Source organism: Embiotoca jacksoni, unplaced genomic scaffold (assembly GCF_022577435.1).
Source record: "Embiotoca jacksoni isolate LCO1_2020_lvr unplaced genomic scaffold, fEmbJac1.0.p SCAF_11, whole genome shotgun sequence".
NCBI classification, from domain to species: domain Eukaryota; kingdom Metazoa; phylum Chordata; class Actinopteri; family Embiotocidae; genus Embiotoca; species Embiotoca jacksoni.
The window spans coordinates 9026821-9045091 of NW_027185241.1; the positions used below are offsets into that span (position 1 = coordinate 9026821).

The 18271-nt window shown below is 39.7% G+C and overlaps 1 protein-coding gene across 2 annotated transcripts in view; it reads left to right on the forward strand.

The window, feature by feature from the left end:
• Positions 1-4776: 4776 nt before the first annotated feature.
• The window catches only part of hdac9b (histone deacetylase 9b), a 37270-nt gene continuing 23775 nt past the window's right edge, over positions 4777-18271 (forward strand). The window contains exons 1-2 of one of the 2 annotated variants that reach the window (XM_069142984.1): positions 4777-5055; positions 6684-6751. In XM_069142984.1, coding sequence (XP_068999085.1) covers position 6751 — 1 coding nt within the window. In that variant the 5' untranslated portion in view covers positions 4777-5055; positions 6684-6750. The remainder of the gene's footprint in view (positions 5056-6683; positions 6752-18271) is intronic. The other variant, XM_069142985.1, reaches the window with a different exon arrangement.

Here is an 18271-nt window from a genome sequence, read left to right on the forward strand (position 1 = left end):
CTCCCCCAATAAGACGCGCTCCAATTGGTCGAAGGCGTTCTACGTAGTAGTAAAGACGTTCGTGATTGGTTAACGCTAAACGCGCTCTACAATAGACGCACTATATGTTGAGTATTACAGCGCTGTTCTCCGCTCTTGTCATAAGCGTAGCTATTTCGTAACTAACCATTTAAAACCATTTATCACACGTGGGGTTAATTTACACTGCAGTGTGTCCTCAGTGCGCTCCTTTCAATAAAAAGTGTCGAGCTTGCGTGTCTCCGTTGAGTCGACATTAATAATAGCTGAATCTTATTCTGTTTTCAAAAAGTGACTCATCTTGAACTTGCACAAGTACGAGAGCCGTGATACCGCTGTACCCTGACAGACCAACTCAACATGCTACTTGGGTCATTTAAGTAAGCTGTTCTCCCAAGAACACAAGTTTCCTGGACAGTCACCCTGGTTGATCACGGACTTCTTGAACAAGGTTCACCATGCAAACACTTAAAACGATGCTATATAATTTATTGACATAATTAAAGCCTGTGCATCCGCTCTGAAATTTTGCGCAGTTAATAAAAGCTGAATGACTTTCCTGTAACTCAAATATTGGTGAGTTTTAAATGCGGAATATGTTTCAGGTCCTGTAACTTAACACCAAAATGTGGTAAAATATGGCCCTCTAGCGACCTACCCTTCAACTACAAGCTACAAATTCGAGGTATTTGTACTCTACTTGTAGTATTTCCACTTTATGCAATTTTAGATTTCTACTCCACTAAATGTCAGAGGCAAACGTTGTTGTTTTTACTCCACTACATCTGCCTGACAGCTTTAGTTAGTTATTTTTAAGAATTCAAAACCATTTCTATCCAGTGTATACCCAAATTTAGTGATTTTGAATTAGAATGTTCTTGTTAAACTGAAGGATTAGATGTTCATTCATAGGTTGAGAAAAATCTCAAACTTCTTAAGCAAAATAAACTATTTTCAAACCCACTTGGATTTCCTGGAAAATGTTTTTTTTTTATTTATTTTTTTTTTATTTTTATTTTTTTAAATCTTGTTAATTTTTTAATATAAGGTTCTCACACAACAGACACAATACAAATGTCTGATAATCCTGTGCAATATAATGCATTACTATAGACTGAATTAACCAACAGTACATAAAGTGGCTAAAATAATCTTAGATAACTACAGCACTAAAATTCACATAATTCAACAGTAATATTAATCAAAAAACATCATATAATAGTAGAGCACTGACAGGGAGCATTTACTGCTCAATGGGTACTTTTACTTTCCGTACTTTAAGTACACGTTCCTGGCAATACTTGCATACTTTTACTTTGGTTAGGCTCTGAATGTAGGACTTATAGTGGCGTATTTTATTAGTACTTTTATGTAAGTAAAGGACCTGAATACTTCTTCCGCCACTAGTAGTGGTTATATGTCTTCATACAAACTTAAATAAAACATAAAACCAAAGGGCCACTGATGCAACTGTCGACATGCTACCACTGTGTTAAAAAAAAAAGAAGAGTATTTATCCCAACAAGCAAGCGAACAGATCCGCAAACGGATCATGTTTCCTGCTGCCTCACTTGCTCTGGTAAAAAAAAAAAAAATAGACACACCCAAATGTATGCTGGGCCAACAATAACTTCAGGTGCCCATATGCGTTACCCAATTTACCAAACAAACCTACACTAAATAAAATACTAGTTAACCAAAACTAAGCAAATAATAAGCAAAAGAAAATCCTATCCAAATCTAACCTAAATAAAGCAAATAACTGAAGTAATCCAAACTTGGAGCAATTTAATAAATATTAGAAAAGCAAACAAACAAACTAATAAATAGGTCAGACAACATGTGAGTAATTTTAGAGCAAGACAAGATTATGAATTAATTTCCTTGTACACAAAAGTAATGAAATGTTTTTTAATGTTTGAGTCCTTCATGGAACGTTACAGCCACAACAGCTGATAATGTGGGACAGTAATTTCCTCTGTACAGTGAAAATAAAGATTGGACTGGCAGGAATGACATTATGGAAGAGTGCCAAAAGGCTTCAACACAAAAACAACCGTTTATGGTGCCCTCGATGACACAATGGCTCTGTGACAGACATAGGCGTAATACATTTAGATTCAGAAGTTCACAGAGTGCACAGCAATTCAGGAATGGAAGAACTGCTGCCAGAGATACCAACAGCACATCCAGTCACGTCATATTGTTGCAGTTGTTGTCTTTTGATGTTTGTCGTGCAGCCCATTTAGCTTTGACAGTTAAGTAAATGTAAAACAATAACCTCTTTGATGAAGCATATATGTGCTACAGCATTAATAACACAGATGACATGTCTAAAAATTGCCCCATTTGCTATTGATTAGAAAGCTAAACTCATTTACTATGCAGCTACCTGGTTCAGGGGTGCAGAGGGGATTACTCCCAGTGATCCACTCAAGTGGTACCCTTAAGTGTACAGTTTAAGGAGTGAGGGAGGTAGTGGGCTCTTGTGAAAGAATGTGAGTTGTTTTCACCAACTTTGTAGGGAAGTCTCACATTTCAATGCATTGGCTACAAAGAGTGGGGAGAGAGGGGCAAGGCTATGGTAACTACGTGGATGACTTTGGGTATAGACTGGTCACCTTTGCTGGGGGTAATCCTCCTGGATCTGTCTCTAAGCCCCCCAAAGTCCAAAGTAACCCTAGCAGAAATACTTTCTCACTGGGGAGGCTGTGATGGAGAGGAGTTCCCACAAATTAAATTAAGAGTGAATGCATAAATGAGGAAAACAGATGCTTACACACACATACCTCCCCAGTTTCCACCCTGCTTTTAACACTGCACCCTGACCCTGTGTTTACACCCTCCTTGTTTATAGGACCCTTTGGTGTTTGAGTGAGAAAGAGGGAGAGAATTCACACGCCTCCTGTGTTTTTTTTTTTTTTTTTTTGAGCATTTTGATTTATTTATGTTATCTGACCTTATTCTAATACACAGGGAATGGCATATTTAAACATTTGCCAATGATTTTCACTGTTTATGCTCTACATAAAAAAGTTAGGTCCCGCAAAAGGGGATGGAAAGTTATATTTTTTTTAACAGAACCAGTTACACCTGCACACCAGAAGTAGTTCATTTGGCCCAATTTGATTTGTGAGGAAGACAATTTTGGCAGTTAGACAGACTTTCAGTTCAGCAAAACGAGACCATAATACCGAATGAAGCAACAATAAAGTTAACTTATGAACAAGTTCAATTAGCCATCTCTATTAGGGATATGAGAGAACCACTGGAATATGTTTTTATCCAAGTTTGAACAGGTGTAAAAAAAAAAAAAAACCACGATTTATTATTGAACATGAATTTTTACACTTCAAGACACTTGTTTTTCTTGACATAGTTGCTGCTCTCAAGTGTACCCTAATGCACAAGACAAATCATTGTCTACATGCAAAGCTCACAACATTCTTGGCTGAAAATCTTGCTGAGAAATAACAGATGCCAGCTGTGGGGTCCTGCACACGGATGAGACAGCCGCAGTGACGTGCGTGCAGGATCGAGCCTCAGATGCGCTGGTGTTTGGCTGTGCCCTTGTCTGTCCAGATGTCAGGATGAGAGATAGCAAACAGGTGGACACTCGGGATCCTGGGATAAAAGGGGTGTCGCCCACTGGGTCAGACCCAGCTGCTGCAGGACAGTGGCAAGGTGGGAAGACAAAGAATTTCATCTCTCTGCTTCCCACCATTCTTCCTGGAGTGCTGATGTAGAGCCAGAGATCACATTATTAACAAGTTCCTGTCATTTACTCGCCTGAAAGTCTTTAGAAAAGAAAGGCATAATAAGACCTAAAATGAAATAAGATGAGGTTCAAATTAATTAAAGAAGCATCTTAAGACAAAACTTGAAAGTGTCCAAACGTCTAAACACTTTTGTTGAGCAGTAAGATGATCAGTGCTTTGTTCTTCTCCTAAAAGGAAAGACATTTGTCCACTGGACCTAACAGTCAACTAAGGAGAGGTACTGAAAAATGCTTTGATGTGAAAAATAAAAATGTGAGTCCATGGCCAACTGTAAATATATGCCGATGACAAATGTGCATACAATCTCTGCTAATCACATAAGCAGTCAGGCATTGTTCCTCCTTGACATAAAAGCATCTCATTGTTTTATTTTTTTGGTCTAGCATTCTCACCAGAGGGTAAACAAGTTTAACCAGAAAAGTGGAAAAGTTGGTAGGTTCACAGCTTCATTGTTTCTTCTTCACTTTTAAGTTACATACAGTGATGGACAGTTGCTGTTTTCTTTTTTTTAGATAACTGTCATTGAAACCCCTGCCTGACAACTGAACATCTGACATTTTATTAATCTATTTGTATTTCAGAGATGCTTTTACATTGTCCCAGTCTTAGCTGTTGACACTGAATACGGCCAGTAGGTGGCACTGTTTCCATTTTAATGACGTGTTAGTGGACTTGTGGACGTTACAGGTGCTATTTTTAGGCGATGCATCACTGCAAACCTGTATGCAGCTGTCGAAACATGCACATTTAGAGTTTTAGGATCGGCAATAACAAGCAAACAGCAGCCTTTTTTTTTTTTTTAATTATTTTATTTTTACAACAGGCACGGATGTCTCTACCTAGTATTACAGCTCCTGGTGCATTACTCCGTTATTATAGGAGAAACCTAAAATACTAGTAATGCAAAAAAAAAATACTAAGAACAAAGTAAAAACACACTTAATTATTCAAATAGGAGGCACCAGTACAATTTATAATCGGAGCTGCGTCAGTTGTCTTTTGCAAAAAGGGGGAGTCGACTGATGAAGTTACCGGAGCACCTGCTGAGGACAACCGGAGCTGCCCCCGTCCCTCCGTCACGACAATTACCAGGAGGACAGCGGAGCAGACAAGAGTGCTCAGTCTGTCACTACCTTGGCTCGGACTTTAAAATCAAACCCCCACTGTCGATCAAACAGGACTATTTATAGCTCCGGCGTCACACCGCTGCAGACAACGACTACTCGCCGCACGTCAAACCGTCACCCTGCCCTCAAAGGTAGACAGATCCCACTTTAGACCTTTTAATGTTTATCCTTAATATATACGTATGTGGAACTATAATATGTCTAAAAAAAAAACAACAACAACGCAACTTTGAACTTTTTGAAGCAGTGAAAGCAAAGGGTTGACTAATATTTAAGAAAGCTAAATAGTTGCTAGGTAGCGAGATGGCACGGCTGGCTGCGCATTAATACTTGAATTAACAGTTTGGCTCTGCGGTCACACAGGTGGTCGCTTTCTAATAGATTGTGAGTCCGCCAGTAAAAGTGGACCGGAAGTGTATATATTACTATATATTACACCAAGCCGTGGCATTCTTCTTCACACAGCCGCAGAAGTGGAAATGTTTTGTATTTATTTATTTATTTATTTTTTTTAAGTACTGACTGACCTCATCATCGTTGGTTTCGCAGACAGTATTAGGTTGAGTTAAGATGTGGGGGTATTGTAGTGCTGGCTGCCATCTATAAATAGACTTTCCTGCGAATGTGTGACCTCATCAAACGAGGTGTTAAAGTCCTTATTGAAAACAATAAACCAGGCTGCATCACCTTTTGCCAGAGAATACTCATTGTTAGTAGGATATAACAATCTCTTGGTATTTTGAGCTGGAATTATTTATATGTATTATGTTATTGCTTCCTGTATGCTGCTGTAGCGAAAAAAAATTCCCCTTGGGGATTAATAAAGTAACTACCTAACCTACCTAACCTAACCTAATTATAAATCTACTAATTAAAGCCATAGAAAATATCTCAACCCACTACTACATTCTATTTACATCAATCTCATAGCTGCTTTACATGGCATTACAACCACAGGTGAAAGTTTTCTGAATGTTTGTACAATATACTGTAAATACTCCATTGCAAGTTAATGTCCTGTATTAATGGCATTACTCATTTCATTGTTATAAGTATATCACAGATCAGGATCATAACATGTAAACAGTATACTAATGTCACAATATTTTTGACTAAATACCTTGATATTGCAACGTTAATGTTGGGATCACTATTGGTGCTTGAACAAAAATATTTCCACGATGCGATTATTGATAAGTAATCATCAGTAAAGTGGATATAGTGACTAAGTGTCCAAAGACAAACGATAGCGCAGTCTCGTGAGTGCAGAACATTACATTACTTTACAGTAATGCAGCCTTTAAAACCAGGAAAAGACAACACTTGGACATGTTCTGTAGTTCAATCTATTAAACAAGGTCAAAGGTGTAAAGTAGCATTAACGTGAAAATCGCCAAGTAAATCATTCATCTTTTTTCTGTATTTCTATCATTTATGATGTCCCTAATATCACATTTTGTTCTACATGATGTCCCATATTGCTGAATATTTCATATCCCATGTCTATTCTGTTCATACATTCTAGTCTCACTGCACTGCACATGCTTTTGCCTTTTGCACTTTTGTGTTTCTTAATTTATTTTGCCTACATTAGCCTTATAAAATATTTCTATCTTGAAAAAAAGACAATATATGTCATTTTCAGTTTTACTACACATGCAGTAAGTAATGTCTCTGAGCATTTAACTGCTTGCTGTGCTGTGTATATGTTGTGATCAATACAGCTACAGCTTCTTTTCTGCATATTTTATTTTTACAGGTCCTGATGAACCAGAACTGCAACACGGGCAGATAAAGTCGTGAGCATATCAAGGTATAGAATCAAAAGTGAGGAGCTTCTTTTTTTTATTGAAATATCTTCATTGATGCCAATGACAGTGCAGCTGTTCCAATGACGGTTACATTATGATGTTTATGTGGTTCCAAATTGTTTCGCTGGACTCCTTGTTACTCCAACAAAAACTTTTAGCAGATGTGTTACATTTGAAACAGCTCTTGTATGATGACTTTGGTGAGCAGTGCTCTTTCAACAGGTGTCATGTAGTAACAGCATTTAAATCTACTCTGAGCAAGGTAATAAGAAAACACAAGAACCACAGGCCCTCCAGTGTACACATGACATTTTCACTTAGACAGTGACACAAGAAAAACACTTGACATGAGTGCCTTTCACAGCCAGTCCAAATGACCCTTCAGTCGTCTTTCCATTTCAGAATATTTATGATATTTTTATATTAGACTTGTTCTTGGCAGGTTAATGCTCACAGATGTCTGCACTGCTCAGATGGCTTGAGGGGGCAGGTACCATCTGAGCTGTGTCAGGGAGAGAAAGTCATTTTAACAACACCTTACACTTAGCCTAACACATAATTTCATAGTACCAAAGAATGTGTTAATGAGACAAAATGTTTTCGATAGAACAAATTTTGGCAGGCATCTGTGAATTATTCACTGGACTTGATAAGTTCCCATGTTCAGCTATTCTGTTGGCAAGAATAATTCACAGAAGCAGCATGTCGCATGACATCCCCGCTGTGAAATGCATGTTAACTATAGTGGCTTAATTATTATTGTACCAAAGTTGGAAGATTTGTATCAGTAAAAATATTCTGTAGACACCACAGAGTAATCTGCCAGCTACTAGCAGCGATGACATAAGAGGTGTGAGTGAGCTTGTTTGTCAAAGTGGAGAGAATACAATGCCTTTTTCCTTTTTTTCCTCCTTTTTTCACAACTAAAGTGATGAAAGTGATGAATTACGCTTTGTCACTGCAGATTTATTTCCTGTGTTTGAGTGCCATCCTTGACTGACCGTGACAGTGTGAAGGCAGCCTTCATGTCACGCAGCAGAAATTGCCGTTCCAACAGAGAACAAGAATGCTGTGGTGTTTTGTGCTCGGTGAAGGAAAGTATGACATGACAAAGTGATTGAGCCAATCTTCTGTCTCAATTGGGCACAAAGGGATTGTTGGAAATCACACAATTGTAAGCTTGTGTGTACTGAATGTGTGTGTGGGTGTGTTCAACTACATGGGTATCTGTGTACAGTTATGCCAGTGTAATACATTAAAACATCCAGTACATGGCTGGAGGACAGGTTATAGAATAGAGGTAGGATATTTGCTTCGTGAAGAAGCTATGTTTCAATGGCCACTACATTATGGTATTTGATTATACTGGTGTCACCGGCTTTGATTGCTTGTATAAAGCCAGAATGGCAATGTTCGGCATTTCGCTTTTCATTAATTGTCGTAAATGAATTAATGTGGTATGTTCTCATCAAGAGATTAACAACGTCCATTGATGATGTGATGTCCTCACTAAAAAGAAACAATACGGCTAAATTTTATTCGACATTAATGACAAAAATGAATCTCACATTGACAGTTTGATTTTAACTTGGAGGCATTCTGTAGTTGTTTGTTTCAAACACATTAAAAGTACCTAACAGCTCAGCCTGTTCTCAATCGCAGGACAGCAAATACTGCTGTTTGGTCAAATCCGCTTTGGGGTCACAGCGATACGACCCTTTGGTGTCGGCACCATGAACACCTGGGTTGAGGAAGAAGGTCATGTGACGGAGTTGAACGTTTGACAAAGTCTGTGTAGGGAGGAGGTCGAGGGTGGTTGGATGGAACAAACCTTCTCCGGGCAGAGCGGTAATCGAGTCTGTGAGAAAGCATAAGTCAGCGTGGATTTCTTTTTGAGTAACGTAAATAAATTACTTGCGTAACTTAAAGTATATAACTTATATAACTTACATAATGTACATAAATGAACTTTCGTGACGGACGTTATATTACTTGTGTTAACCCAAACCATGATGTTTTCCTAACCATGACCAAGATGTTTTGGTGTAAGTCATAACTTACTGTGAGTTTTTTTGTGACAGGTTATGGCCATTATAAGTAGTAAATACAAGTCTTTAATTAATTAAATAATACAGTAATTATTATGACGAGGTTGTGTATGATGTGTATGATGGATAGAATGAAAGATAACCAGTCCCTTATAGCTTACAGCTCATGGATGTTAATTTATGTGCTGACTCTTCTTTTTTAACAGATGTTTTATTGTTTATTGATTTTATGATTTGCTTGAAGTCTGGAAATCTTGGAGGTTATACTGACATTCGTGGACAATAATAAGAATCCTAAAGCTATGATGAAATAATTGGCATAAGCAAATTAGTTACTGTACAGGTGAAGATATGTTTCCCAAAACACTCATAACACAAGTAAAATGCTCATGATGTGTAATAGTCTTATGAGACCTTCTGATACAGTTAGGATGTCTCGTCTATTTGTTACGTTCTCATGTCAAATGCATACAAACTGTACAAACCAGCCATGAGCATGGAGCATTGCTAAGATGGACATATTTATGGAGAGGGGGTAATTTCTGTAATTCTCTATGCTCCAAAAAAACTTAAAAACAACTTTAATTAGGACCCAGCACCCAGTGGCAGTCAGCTTAATGTCTTCAGCTGCAGTTCACACTTGGAAATAAGCTCTCGATTCATCCATCATTTCACTTGTATAATGACAGATGAATAATAATTATATCATTTCTCCAGTGGCTGCAATTACAGAAACACTTACAAAATTCCTAAAAGGCACACTAAGGATTGAGATTTGTTTCTGAAACATACATCTCTCATGACATGTTTCTCCACTTAATGTTGGGCATGCTTGTTGACACCCTGAAACTATTTTTTGTGTGGTCCAGGATCTATTATTGGTTCTGGCTGTAAGTGTTTTCTGTTCCATAACAAGATGAATCCCCAACATGGCATTTGGTTACTAGGCAACAGTGTACACTTCACTGCTTGGTTATCATTTTCTTTGTATAGTTATGATGTTTAATAGTAAGTGACTACATGGCAGTCGGCCAAAATTAACCACTGCTAGCAGAACCCGTAGAGCCTGATGTGTGTCAGGGGGCGTTGAAGCTACCAGGCTATATTTGGCTGCTATGTTCCCATCAAAGAGATGAGTTCTAGGTCTGGACTTGACATTTCTCTTAGACTGGAAAAAATGGGTTTGGGTCAGTGAGTTTTTGTAGGAGGCGGGGTGTTGTTGATGCCCAGAGCAAGGTGCTGGTCTCTATTCTGCAGCGGCTCATTGTTGAAACGCAGCACAGTCTCTATTATACAAACGGTTGTCAGGACTTTCTGCCAACAGACTGATATTACTGTAATCAACCTAAAGTATCCATAAAAACAGACAAATAGTAATAGTATGCATATATTTAAGTGTGGTGAGGTTAAATTTTCAATTTCTTGCATTTTCAAAGGCACAACAATTTTTTTTCTGTAACTAAAAATATTATATGTTTGAGATACCATCTTAAGACAAATTATGTTATGGCAGGGATTTACTATAGCAGCTCGGCGTCATGCAGGGAAAATCCCCGGAGTGGTTTGGAGTTGTTAGCCTTGTTGATCTGCAAGGGGCACAATTGATTCAATTGTTCATGTGCCCAGGAATTATGCTGAGGAGCTGCAGACCTACTTCATGATGTTGTTTTCTTAGTCCACCTGAAGCCTGTACATTCACTGATCTAGCCAACCTCATAACAGATGCTTTTTTACCTGAAAAAACAAGTAATATGACATTATTAGTTCTGTTTTTGATCTCTTCTGTGTGAGCTGTGTGTCTTTTGAGGCTAAACAGAATCTGGATGGCGGTCATGGGCTTTATCTCAGTGTGTTGTCATGAAAATGAAATGGAGAGTCTTGTTCACGCCTTAATTTATTTTGCTGCTCTTGGCTGCTGCTGCGGTGGAGGCAGGAGTGTGGCCGTGCAGCAGACGATGTGCAGACAAACTGAATGTGGCCCAGGTGCCGCACATCCATGCTTGGCTTGAATATGTTTTTCCCCATTTACAGTCTTTTTGCAGTTGCTGGTTATTAACAGCAACTCTGTCCAAGGCAGTTGTATTGCGTACACAGGAAACGTGAATCAATCCATAACCAAACATGATGATATGTCTAATATACTGAATTCGAACTCTTGTTCAATCAAAGAAAACATGCAATTCTCCTGTGCAGTGGAAAAGTCTCACAGTGCAGCGTTGGGGGCGGAGCTGTTGGTGAATAATGTGGTTGGTAATGGTGTATGTGTGAGGAATATTTTTCTCTCTTTATAGACAGTAAGAGGAGAGCTGCGGCCCTGAGGGCGAATCTGGCTCCTGTTGCAGCTGAGACACAGAGCAGGGTGGGTTTAGCCTGGTGTTCTCAGTGTTGTTCATCTAGCCCCACTGTAGACCCCTGGGCTCTCTGGGGGATCCTACTTCCATTTGTTTTCACTTCCTGTCCAAATGGAGTTGAGGAGATGAATCATTCGTGTCTTTGAGAGGCCTCTTGTGTGGATGAAAAATGGGGAGAGTTAAGGCTCCTGCCTGAAGTATTTAAGGTGGATTAAAATGCTATGCTTTATGTCAGTGCATACATTTTTATCCGTTAGTTCATGTCAATTATTTTTTCAAGGCTTGCTATTTATGCAGTTCATTTTTACCTAACGTGTTGTCCAGCTTGTTTGCTTACATTAATCTGCTAGTCTGTCCGTCAGTACGCCCACTGACAGGCACCATGGAGAGAGCCACTGCCCTAACTCGATCCAGGTCTGTCAGATCTGTGAGCTGAAATCAGTGAAAGTGATAAATGAGATGTGCTTCAGAGTTCTTGGAATGCCGAGGCTGACAGACAGACTGTCACTTGACTGTCACAGGGGTGTGGCCGTTTACCATGATGGCAGAAACAGACCAAGCTCAGACTTCACAGGCCCATTAGTTGTCACTCCTTGCCATCCCATCATCCTGTGGCGCCCAGACTGCGCTGCCATGCGTCATGCTAAACATCTCTTTGTTGTTGCCTTTCATCTGTGGGTGCTTGCCTCTTCACTCGACCCATCCTTTGAGTTATAGGACGGCAGGAGGTCACGGCCACAACCCCTCCCCACTTGGCGTGAAATGTGCAGAACAAACGGATCCAGGAATTACGCAGAGATTGGACACACTTCCTGTATATCTAAGAGCACAGCCTACGTAAAGGTCTCGGTGGTCAGATAGGTGTGAAAGGGTTACCAGCCCATCTGTTTCCAAAACAGAAAATTGTGCCCCCTTTGAGATGACAACCTTAGAGCATACTCCTAAAGCCTGCCTTTTAGCTTTGAGGAGCATTATCTCAGCAAAATTGCTCACGTAATTTAAGGTTTCTAAAAAGAAAGGCGTGAAAGTGACATTATAGTCTCTTCACAACAGAAAAGTGACAGTCATCTAGAAAAGGGAGTTTTACTCACAGCCTTTCGATGTATTGAAAAGCACAGAATACCATAAATGAATGGCACATTGTGTTAGGAAGCAGACTAAAAAAAACAATGAATGAAGGTGAATGCTTGGAATTTTTCCTTTTCTCTCACTTATTAGGTCTGTTTTGCTCTTTTAACGGTTGGAATCTCCACACTTTGTGCTTCAGAAGGAAACATCCTTGGGCTCAACTTGTTTTCATCTTTTCATTTTTCACACAGCATCAAGGAGGTCATGTAGTTGTAACAGTTTTTGTTTTTGCGCTGGCCTGGTCCTTTCACATGTTTTATAAAAGAGACTGCCAAAGCTTGTTAGGCCCTGTGTTATTGAAGCGGCTGGGTTGAAAAGTCAGTTTGGTTACTGGATCTGAGATGAAAGGGAGAGGTCAGGAACGCTGCAGTCACTCCCAGCATGATGGCATTTCTATGTGTAAATGTGTGCATGTGAATGCGTGGATGTGCATACATATGTGTGTTGGTTTGTAGTTTGCTTATGCATGAATATTTGTTTGTAGAGCGATTTGTATTTCTGTCATGGACCTCTGCAGTCAGAGCATTGGCAACATTTTCTCCTTTAAGTCCTGTTGCTTTAGCACTGAGTTTGTTGTTTGTCTGAGTATTTGTCTTTCTGGTCCTTGGAGTTTGCTCTGGGAAATTCAAAGTAATATACCCAGTACCTCTAGCTGTGCTTGGTTTCTTTATTTTGTTGTTCCTGTTCTCAGTCAACCTGCAGGGTGCAGTGTTGCTGAAGGATCCAACTGGGGTTTTACCCCGCTTGGACAATGTCCCACAATTACAAGTCCTGCTGCCTTAGTTACGGCTGCGTTTCCCACCAACCACCAAGCTGATAAAACAAATAGCACAACTGATTGTAGAGATAGTGATAAGGAACTTGTAATATCTTCCCCATTAAAAACCCATGGAACTAAACTAACCAACATATACAATAACTGTGTCAGTGTGCTATAAAATGAGTTGACAAATGTAGAAAAGAGGGATGATTTAAAACTACTTATACCACACAACACCCAAGAAGATCTGTTATTAAAACAATTTTGGCACTACAATTGTTTTACCATCAAACCAGTGAGATAACCACTCAACTATTTCTTTGCCTCTTAGAGGAAAGAGGAAATATGGACCTGGGTGACTTGTTTAAACACTCTCATTGGAATTTCAGGCTCCAGCATTGTTCGTACAGTTCACCTCTGAGTTTGTGTCATAAAAGCCTGTGTCTTCAGCTGCATAAAAATATGATAGTTCGCCATGATGAATTTCTAACTATATGGTGGGAAAAAAAATTATATGAGTATGATGCTGTAATAAGATACAGAAGCTCAAGGTCACCCGTGCAAAGCGTTTAAAAATACATCTGGAGCCCCTCCAGCTTTATGCATATGGAGCAGCGCAGACATTAGCATTGTAGCAGACATGGTGGGTGCACTGTGGGGCATTTCCTGGTATGCACAGCACTACCTTTATAATCAGAGGAAGAGCTATTTTTTTAGAGGTATTGTTAAGTCTGAGACCTTTGAGACACCACAGGAGGAGAGTACTGTAATTCGACTGTGGTCAAGTAAAGAAGTGATGGCGTAGGTGGAAGTGGCTCGGACAATAAGCATCAACCCACCCTTCCCATAGTAAACTTGATTTCCTGCTGCACTTTTGAAGGTGGACCTTTAAAATCCATGAATGAAGTTCTGTTTGAGTCTTTAAATGTCATTGACAAACTTACTTGAGCAAGAATCATAGCCTTTTATTTAACAACTACGGCTTTCATTTTTGTTATGTTTTCGGGTTATTCTTTGAAACTTAACATATTCAGGTCTCTGAAGTGAGATTTGTCCCTTTAAATAACAAAGTGGAAACTGGATGTAAACTGTCTGTACTTTTTCTGTGACCAAAATAACAATATTGATATGTTGCCAAAGGACAAACCAGCCTCATAAAATGTGTTTTCTCAAAAGCTGTGGTGATAACAAAAATATATATTTTGTTATCATATTAAGATAATAGCTCCAAGGCACTCGGGCGGGATAATGCTATGATTATCCAATCATAATTGGGCTTGACCAGCAGGATGTGAATTGGAAGGATGCCTCTGAACAGACAACCTTTGTTTTTATTAATCCCTGAGGGATTTTCTAAGGTCGGCTAAACTTGGCTGCATTCCATCAAAGTCAAATGTGTCTACTTGGGCCTTGTGTTTTTATGATACAGATGGCGCATTTGAATTCTGCAGGCTTTTCAGTGATGTATGTAAGTCTCTGAGCCTCTGATGCAATGATTTTCTTACTATGGTTTCTGGCACAAAAGTCCTGCTTCATGTTTATTTGTTAATAGCTCATTAAAATGCCAGCTGACATTAAGAATGATCTTTTAGGGGCTCTTATCAATGATTAGCATTGTGTTTTAATGTCTTTACTGGATCAATGGTTTGTGTTGCTTTGAGAGAACTTGCTGGACAACAGGGACAAAGTGGAACATAAAGTGGGCTTGTCATGAGTCAATGTAGGGTGGAAGTTGTTCAACAACAACACGGTCAATTTGATACAAACAGTGGATCAATGGTTTCCAGCAGAGATGAGCACATTGATCAGTAAAAATACTGAGAGCTGCCCTCTGTTTCCAGTGTGCCTTTGTGCTACACATCTATTTTTAGAGAGCCTATGGCAGCAGATGAAGGCATGGCATCGAGGACCCATTCAAAGTTAGAAAGTAAACTGACCTCAAGGTCAGTTCACAATAGGTGGATGCTTTGAAACTGTGTTTTTGCCTTTCTGGAAGCCTGTTATCGTTCAGTCTGTTTCTCACATCTTAGACAGAAGGTTCACATTTTTCAGAAAGGATTTTTACTTTTAAGGGTATACATGGATTCATGTCTCTGTTTGAATCGTACCATCACATGAAAGCCGCATGGGTTATATCTAACAAGCTGCATTGCAAAACTTTGTTGGCAACATTTCAAGAGAAAGTGCTAAACATGACTGGGTTTTAATGCTTTTCTTGTTATTTGATCCAACCTGTTAAGTGCAACCTATATCACCCTGAAAGTCCAACAGGAAATTCCACAGGATGCCAGACAGAATAACCCAATAAAAGCAAACGCTCCCAAATCATTAGTGGGAAAACATGGTCACATAATTCACCCAGATGTACAGGCTAATTGGATTTTAGCATCAAATCAACAGTTGAAGTGCCTTTGTGCTTTTATGAGACTGACCAAAAGGTAAAAGGGCAATGGGCTGTTTGAAGTGACAAAACTTAAACTGTGGCTTTTAGCAGGTTGAATGGCTGAGCTTGGTTGCCAACATAGTGTGCTGCATTCCACATGCAGAGACTCTAAACTATAAATTGATCTAAGATCTCCTCCACAGTTAGCAATGGTGACTCATCATGGGCTGATGTAAGTAAGATGGTGGATAATTTCTCTCCTGTGCCAGGCAGAGCTGAGTCGGCCACGAGAGAGAATAGGGTCAGGGGACATGGTGGTGTGGTTGGGGTGCATGGTAACTTGAGAGAAGTTACTGTGAGTATGCACCTCCTCTCTTGAGATGAACATCCCCTCTGAATGGAGAAATCAGCACCTGACAATGTTCACATCCGCCACTGTCCTCCCAAAGTGGCATGATGAAATCTGCATCATTACAGGCAGGAAGACGAGCAATATGTAGGAAGCCAGAGAGGTGGATGAAATGAATTCCATCAAAACAGACTCCGATAAACAAGTTTATCAATTAAGATTATGTAAAGGGGCTGATCAGTTTATTTTACAGTAGATAACCCCCCTCTGAGATGCAGGAGGGCTTTGAAGTTCAGAGAGCTCGAAACAACAAAACATGCCTGACTCATTCCTTCCCACACAAGGGTCATCCACTGTTCAGGGGAACAAAACATTTTCTAGCCAGATCAAATTAGTTCCAAGGAGAGGGGTTTGTCCAGCTCTCATATCTGTTGCAACACTTAAGTAGTGCTCCCCTCCTTCTCCAGTTTGCCTCCCTGCTGGGTTTCATCATGCACAATGTGTCACAAGGCAGCAGTGCGATGGTGATTAAGCCAGAGAACTTTGGGAGTTGATCTGGAGCTGGCACAGTAATTGTGGTAATGTGAGTAGGCTCATTTGGTGGAAAAAAATCAAATCCCCAGGTTGTGACCACTGTTTCTCGAAATAGAACGGAAGGAGATGAAGCACCATGGCGGGACTTATCTCTTTGTTAAATCTCTATTCCCAACAGATCATTTCAAATGACTAAGTTGGAGGCAATTCAAAACAACAACATGATGATGATGTGTGTATGGATGCATGCGTATGTGTGCATGTATAGTGGCGTGTCTTGCTCTTCAACGGCCTTTCATTCCTTTTACAAAGAGCACTTCCACAGATCTAGTCCACTTGTTCCATTTCGAATGCTCCCCCCGCTTCATGTCAGCGCTCTGGTGACAAAAGATACACACATGCACGTACGCACGCACACACAGTTTGTGTTTGATATGAGGGAGGTGACAGACAGTCAAGCCGTGGCCCCAGAGAGCAGAGCAGAGCGGCTCTCCAGCAGGGACGCTGACGTTCACACTTAAATGCTTTAATAGGACTAAAGTAGACAAAGGCCGCCAGTGACGCAGTCGGAGCTATAATGGGCTTGCCACATTGCAGGTTTACTGGACCCTGCCTATTGGACAGAGCTATTTCCAATCCCACAATCCCTCATCAGCCGCAGGAAGTTAGTTACAAATAAAAAGTGTAGGTTAATCGCTGCTAACGTGTCCCAGTGAAACGTCTCTGTTTAGTTTTTTTTTTAAGAGCAGTAGGTCAGGTTGACCAACCGTTTTCAAGCAGCTTCTCGGAACTAATTAGGAACTTCTGTTCTTTGTAAAACTACATAGAAACAACTTTTATATTTCTATGTTTGCAAGGACAAATCTATACTGTGCAGAGCGTTCTAGAAAAAAAAAAAAAAAGTACCAAAATATGAGTAGATAAACCTCTAAATAATGACACTAATCCAGATATGAATCATCAGAATTAAAAAGCAGAAATAGTCTGTGAGTGTGCAACATGCAGAATGTTATTGTGCAATAGAAGAAAACCACAGGAACATTGCAAAATATGTTGAGACTTTTTTAAGTTTAGAATATGGTCAAGATTCAGACAATTACAAATTGCTATTAGAAATAGAAATTCCTTTGTCATGATAATTGTGACTCATGCCAGCTTCACTTCCTCTTTTGATCAATTAGGCCAGCCTACAGGGTCAGAGTCCTCCTGCTCTGACGGATACTGTGACAGATGGAGCTCTGTGTCTTTAGCCATCGTTACCTTGGACGTGAAGGCTTGTGATCGCTCACACCATCTTATCCGACAAGAACGGCAAAACTAATTAACGCAAACTGAGTCTACTTAATCTGTGATGTGTACGAACATTATTCGCATCACATCATTTGTTGACGCTTTTTCACCATGTGCCATTGAAAATCAATTCTACTTTTATTACATAACTTTCTTACTTAAAACTAAGATCAAAGAAAAAAGTTATTGCAGTTAATTATCTGAGTTCTGTTCTAACCAAGAGGTTAGTACGGAATAAAATTGTATGTATGCACAGTCCTGTTAGTTTGTTTATTAATGAACAAATCACCCAACATATATCAGTTGTTCGCCCCAGAGTTGTTTTGTGTCTGGAGTAAGCCGGCAAGCTGTGCATTTCCTTCTTGGCTTCTTGGTTGTGCTGTGATAAAAGGATTGAGGGGTTAAATGTTTGTCCAGCTGAAACAACACAGTAAAACTCCTTCTCTGTGTCTCTGTAGCCCAGTCGTCAGAGCTCAGGACCTAAAAATAGCCGTGCTGGCTCCACGCCCCTGGCTGGGGGACAGGTCAAATTATGAAGGAAGATGAAAAATTTAAAGGCACAGGCTGCTTGGCCACAAACCCAGCCCTGCATCAGTGGTCAAATAGAACATTTGACTTGGCTTTTATGAACTGGAGTCAGATTATATTAACTATGGATCTTAGTCTTGTAATATTAATTTAAAAAGTCCTGCT